The sequence below is a fragment of the Cyphomyrmex costatus genome, unplaced genomic scaffold, assembly GCF_001594065.2.
Source record: "Cyphomyrmex costatus isolate MS0001 unplaced genomic scaffold, Ccosl1.0 scaffold1222, whole genome shotgun sequence".
In the NCBI taxonomy this organism is placed as follows: domain Eukaryota; kingdom Metazoa; phylum Arthropoda; class Insecta; order Hymenoptera; family Formicidae; genus Cyphomyrmex; species Cyphomyrmex costatus.
Window position 1 is genome coordinate 51239 of NW_017275199.1, and position 6102 is coordinate 57340.

General features: G+C 36.2%; 1 protein-coding gene across 1 annotated transcript in view; it reads left to right on the forward strand.

The window, feature by feature from the left end:
* LOC108780528 (sodium-independent sulfate anion transporter) overlaps window positions 1-1251 on the forward strand; it is a 23673-nt gene extending 22422 nt beyond the window's left edge. The window contains exons 6-7 of the mRNA XM_018548283.1: window positions 670-882; window positions 1052-1251. Of these exons, the coding sequence (XP_018403785.1) occupies window positions 670-882; window positions 1052-1251 (413 nt within the window). The remainder of the gene's footprint in view (window positions 1-669; window positions 883-1051) is intronic.
* Window positions 1252-6102: the final 4851 nt, after the last annotated feature.

Here is a 6102-nt window from a genome sequence, read left to right on the forward strand (position 1 = left end):
GGGGGGGGAGGGTGAAAGTTACTTCGCGTGGAAACTTCTACGTTTCTGAACAGGAAAAGGTGTAGATTAGTACTTCATATCATACATGTATAGCAGAAATAATACGTTTATTTTAAAAGTATGATTGTGAATAACTTTTTAACGAAGGACGAGCGACGGCTAAAACCTGTTGGAAGTTACTCAGGGTCATGACCTTGACAACATATGTCAAGGTCAAAGTCATTGGAGGGGGGTCCCCTAATCGAAACATTTACCCTATCACGAGTTAAATTAACTAACAATCTAATAATTAGATGCTCATAGCATTTTGGATTAATAATGTCGAATGACATATTAAAATCTATGAATGACAAATTAAAAATCTGTAAATAATTAATTTATATTGCGAAAAATATTACCTCGACCGGAAGTCGAACCCGAATCTCTGGCATTTCGCGCGAAATTTTTAAGAACCTATTAGATCGATCGGAAAGTTCCGTCCATCTAGCGGCGAATATCTATAGCTGGAACTGTCGATAACTCTAATGTTTAAATCAAACTTAATTTTTTAGTTTTACCATCTGTTAATAAAATTCAGTATATGAAAGTATACGTTTGCATCAATAACATTGTTTCTTACTACATCGAAAATGTCGAAATTTGAGCAAAATAAATGTTATTTGCGCTAAGTGTTAATCTTTTGCTTCAAATGGAAGAAAACTGCAGCTGAAGCTCATCGAATGCTTGTAGAAGTTTATGAAAGTACTCCTTCCAATAAAACATGCAGAAAATGGTTTCGACGCTTTCAAAGTGGTAATTTTGACGTAGAGGACAAAGAGCGTTCTGGACGACCAAAAGCATTTGAAGAAGAAGAATTGCAGGCATTGGTGGATGAAGATCCATGTTAAACGCAAAAACAACTTGCAGAAGTATTAAATTGTGCTTAATCTGTTATTTCCGATCGTTTAAAAGTCTTAGGAAAGGTCTACGAGGAAGAAAAATGGGTCTCATATTAATTGAAGCCAAGAGACATTGAAAAGCAAAAAACTACCTGCGAAATTTTATTTGCTAGGCAACAAAAAAAGGGGGTTTAGCATCGAATTGTGGCTGGTGATGAAAAATGGATCTATTTCGATAATTCCAAACGCGGAAAAACCATTTGCAATCCAGGTAACCATCGACATCGACGCCAAAACGCAATATTCATGGGAAGAAGGCCATGCTCTGTACTTGCGGGACCAGAAGGATGTAGTATATACTATGAGCTGTTGAAATCTGGTTAAACAGTCACAGGCGATCTCTATCGAAAATATCCAAATAATCCGTTTGAGCCGAGTATTGCGCGAAAAACGGTCAAACATTGTATGAGACAAGACAGCATAAAGTGATTTTGCTTCATGACAACGCTCGACCTCACGTCACTAAGGCTGTTAAGGAAACATTGGATGCACTTCGCTGAGAAGTGATACTCCATGCGGCTTATTAAGAACGTGCTCTTTTCGACTACCACTTGTTTCGATCGATGGCACACGCACTTGCTGAGAAACGCTTCAATTCTTATGAAGACGTCAGAAAATGGGTCACTGACTGGATAGCTTCCAAGGAGGAGTCATTCTTTCGCTGCGAAATTCACTTGCTGCCTGAAAGATAAGAAAACGTCATTGCTAATGCGGTGGACATTTTTTGATTGATGTACTTTTTCATTTTGTTTCTTAAATAAAGTCATACTTTTCGAAAAAAAACGGACAAAACTCTCCGATGGATTTAATATATATATATATAATATATAAATTCACACGAAATTAGATATTAGAAGCATCTAAAGCTTCGATCTACAATTGTGTGAACGTAGTTGTAAGTGGTTGTAATGGTAAGAATTGACTAATCATAGTTGAATACTAGAAGAATATTCGACTGTGAAGATTCAACTTGACCGTTACGTTATATTCTCACCGGTACTTATTAGTTTAAACTCTCACGGTCCAATAAAATTTGATATTAAGCTCAAGATCATTTAAGGATGAGTACATTAAAATATCTCCATACAGATTTTCTTATGTTAGGTGCACAAAAAAGTTCTAAGCTTTTTATTTCATGCAACCAAAAATTACAATTTAAATTTGATTTATTTTCCCGCCATTTTGCAGTTTGAAAGCGTTGATATTTGATCTCTGAAAATATTATACGATTTGGCGTTTAATAGGTACATATAATCTTAAAAATCAGTAGTGCTCACGATAACAATAACAAAAGAACATATTCAATTTTTCATCCACTTCGCGTTTCATTTGAAAAAATACTGTTGAAGTCACTGAAATGATTTGTGCTGCATATGGAGAGAAAGCTGTAAGTCATGCTACGTATAAAAGATGGTATCAAAAATTTCGCCAAGCAGATTTTATATAATAGTCTTAAAGATGAACTACGTCCTGAACGCCCTCAAAAAATTGAAACGGGCGAACTGCAAGCATTGTTAGATATAAACTCTGCGTAAACTTGTAAAAGGAGCTTGCAGAACAACTTGGCGTTAACGCGGTCAGCCATTTCCATTTACATGCAATAGGAAAAGTTTAAAAGGAAGGAAGGGAGATGGGTTCCGTATAAACTGTCCTAAGGCAATAAAAATCGACGGCGTGACACTGCACTCAGTTTGCTTTCAAAGTGTCGGAAAAAAAAGATTTTCTGCACAAAATCATTACAGGCGAAATAGTGGATTTTTTATGATAATCCGAAGCGTAAAAAAATATAGGTTAACTCTGGTCAATCTTCGATATCGACATCAAAGCCCAATATCCACACCAAGAAAATTTTGCTCTGCTTTTGGTTTTGAAAGGTGTGTTGTATTACGAGTTGTTATAGCCGGATGAAACAATCACGGCAGACTGCTATCAAGAACAATTAACCAATTTGAGCGAATGCATTAAAAGAAAAGAGACTTTATGTTAAAATTACAGATATATTGATTTAGTATACGATTTTCCTACCGTGTACTGCCAATATCACGTAGTAAATGGAGAAATCGAGGAGTTAATATTTTATATAATTTAACTACATGTACGAACGGAAGGTTTTTTGGATGCTTGAAGATGACTCGATCCAAGAGTCGAAACTAGTTGCGAAATTTCAATTTTTTAAGTAATTTATATAATAAGCGGCTAAGTATATTGTTTTAGTTTTAAGCATTCGATGTATCTTTTAAAAATTTTTATTACATATCTAATGTTGTAACCGCTTAATTATTTTCATTTTATGATTTGACTCTTATAGTCCTTCATCTATACTTAATTAAAAGAAAAGAGGCCATTTAGTGGCCTAAGGACCAATTTCACTAACGTCGGTTAAGACTAACCAACGATTAATTCCAATGAAATTATCCAATCGCATTTGTCTTTGACCAGAATGAACCGATCACGGTTAACACTTTAACCGTCGGTTAGCTTAATCAACGTTGGTGAAATTGGCCTTAAGACGTCGTAAAATGATCCTGCTTCACGACAATGCCCGACCACATGTTACGAAAGTGACTCAAAACCATATCTTTGCGTTAGACTTGGAACTTATCCCACACGCGGCGTATAGCTCAAAGAAGGCGCTTTTCAATTAACATCTATTCTGATCGCTGTAGCATCATTTGGCTGATACACATTTCATGACATTTACAGAAATACAAAAATGTATTGAGGACTTTATTACCTCGAAGTCGGTAAGCTTTTATCAACAAGGAATCTGCAAACTGCCCAAAAGATGGTAAAGGATCGTTGATGCAAACGGGAAATATTTCGCTGATTAATATCTTTTTGTTTATTCCTAAATAAAAATAGAATTTTACAAAAAAAAAAAATAGCTCAGAACTTTTTGCGCACCTAATAGCTTTCAATTCGAATAATTCTATATTTAAAACGGCAAATTGATGTCTAAAAAGAAATATGGATAATTGTGCAGAATAATAGATCACCCTCCTTATTACATATTTGTATACATATTATATACGTATATATATGCATATATATATATATATATATATATATATATAGTGTCATTAGATGATTGAATCATCTATCAAGAATAGGTAGAGTAGACCGAACGGAGTCGAAAAGTCTTATACCATTTTGCAGCTTTCGTAATATTTGACGAGATATATGTATATTAGACCTTAAAAATAGCCGAATTAACGCGTTCGTCCGGCCTACTACTGCCAATCGTGTACGTCCCTCAATCGCTCCCTACGCGCGCAGGTCGCGAGGATGAATAGCTAAAAAGGAACTCTTGACTGAATTTTGAGACGATTTTTCCTTTGCAGAAAATTTTATTCGACGCTTATGTTTCGAATTATTAACAGATAATTCTAGCGAATTACGAGCCGCATATAGAAGGTAAGCAGGTGCAGTGCACTCACCGTTCAACGCGAGCGAACACGAGGGGCACTTGTTGCGATCAAGAACATAGAGTTATTTTTTAATTTAATTTAATTTGGTTTCAAGTCTCTCTCTCTCTCTCTCTCTCTCTCTCTCTCTCTCTCTCTCTCTCTCTCTCTCTCCCACTTTCTCGCGCTCTCTCTCCCCCTCTCCCTCTCCCCCCCTCTCCTCTCTCTCTCTCTCTCACTTATCTTGCAAAGAATAGTCGTCTTTATACTGTTTTAACTTGACGAATAACTTTAGTTTTGTTGCATCACCCGGATCTTAGACGGACGCGTCTTTGTCGAGTGTTTGTCTCCGTCATATTTTTGAAAAATGTAACCGACTTTGACTGTGCCTTGCGATTACGCTAAATCCGCCTAGCGGTCCCGCGATTTCGGATGTCCCGTTCGTTCGTCCTAACGCACGTATCAGCGGCATGACGACGTGGACGCAGGTGCCCGGTGTTCGGACGATTCTCGCCATTTTCGCGGGTTATTGCATCATTCGTTAAGACTTTACGTTACTCACCGCCTTGTGCGGCATTTTCGTTACTGGCCGTTTTGACCTAGTTCTAGTCGTGAACATTCATTGAAGAAGAAGAAGAAGAAGAAGAAGAAAGAGACGAATAACTTCCACAATCGGAAGAACTGGAGAGTCAATACGAAGACACTTCACGTTCCCTTATGAGAAACTAACGTCAATTAATAAACAGGAAATCGTTTTTCTTTTATATCTAAAGTACTATCTATGTAATAGTATCCGAAAAAAACATCTTAAAAATGAAAAGTTCAAGCCATGTTCAAAAAAGGATACTCAAAAATTTAAATCCTTTTATCTAATAATAATATATTACTGTAGGGATGGTTGTAAATCACGATCGATAACCGTTGACGAACATTGCTTTGTTCTTAATCAACTAACTTTGTTAAAATTACAAGGTTAAAGAATCGCGTACAGTCGGGGACTAAAAGGTTGCAACGCTTTTTTATACATGGTTTTCGGAACGCAGCAAAATTGTCAGAATGTGAGCCACTGCTTTCGTAGCGGTTAGGGTAGCTGTCAACGTAATGACAGAATCAAAACATAGTGAAGAAGTGCATTCTGTGTGCCGCGAAGGTTAAAAATTTCAAATGGATACCATAAAATTAAGATAAGTATAAAAGAATAAGTTAGTATATCAATAATAAATTAGATGGTGCATAATAATATGTTAGATGGTGCATTTCGTAATATAAATTAAAATTAAAATTGAATTAAATAAATTAATGAATTGAAGGTTTAAAGGACTCTATTATTTTTAATAATAATTCACACGTTAAATAAGGCGAATAAGAGTCAAATTACAATATGAAATCTAATTTTGATAATTTATTCTAATATTATATATTGCGAAGAATATCACGTAATTTTTGGCGTTTCGTCCCGGCTTCCACTACTGGACTCATCAGTAAGGCAATGTAGTGGAAGCCTACCTTAGACGCCTGTTTAAGTTATTAGATCGAGAATCTATATATACAGATATACGCGTATCCAAGCACTTGCGAGAATCTTTGCGAATATCTATAGACCTCTGATGGCGAGTCGACGTAGTAATATTCTTCGCAATATATTTATTCAAAGTAATATATGTGTTAACCTCCCACCCCCCTCCTCCCAAATTGCGCGCCGAAAGGATTTCGGACTTGCAACGCAACTCTAATCATCTGAAATATCCCCCCCCCCCCCC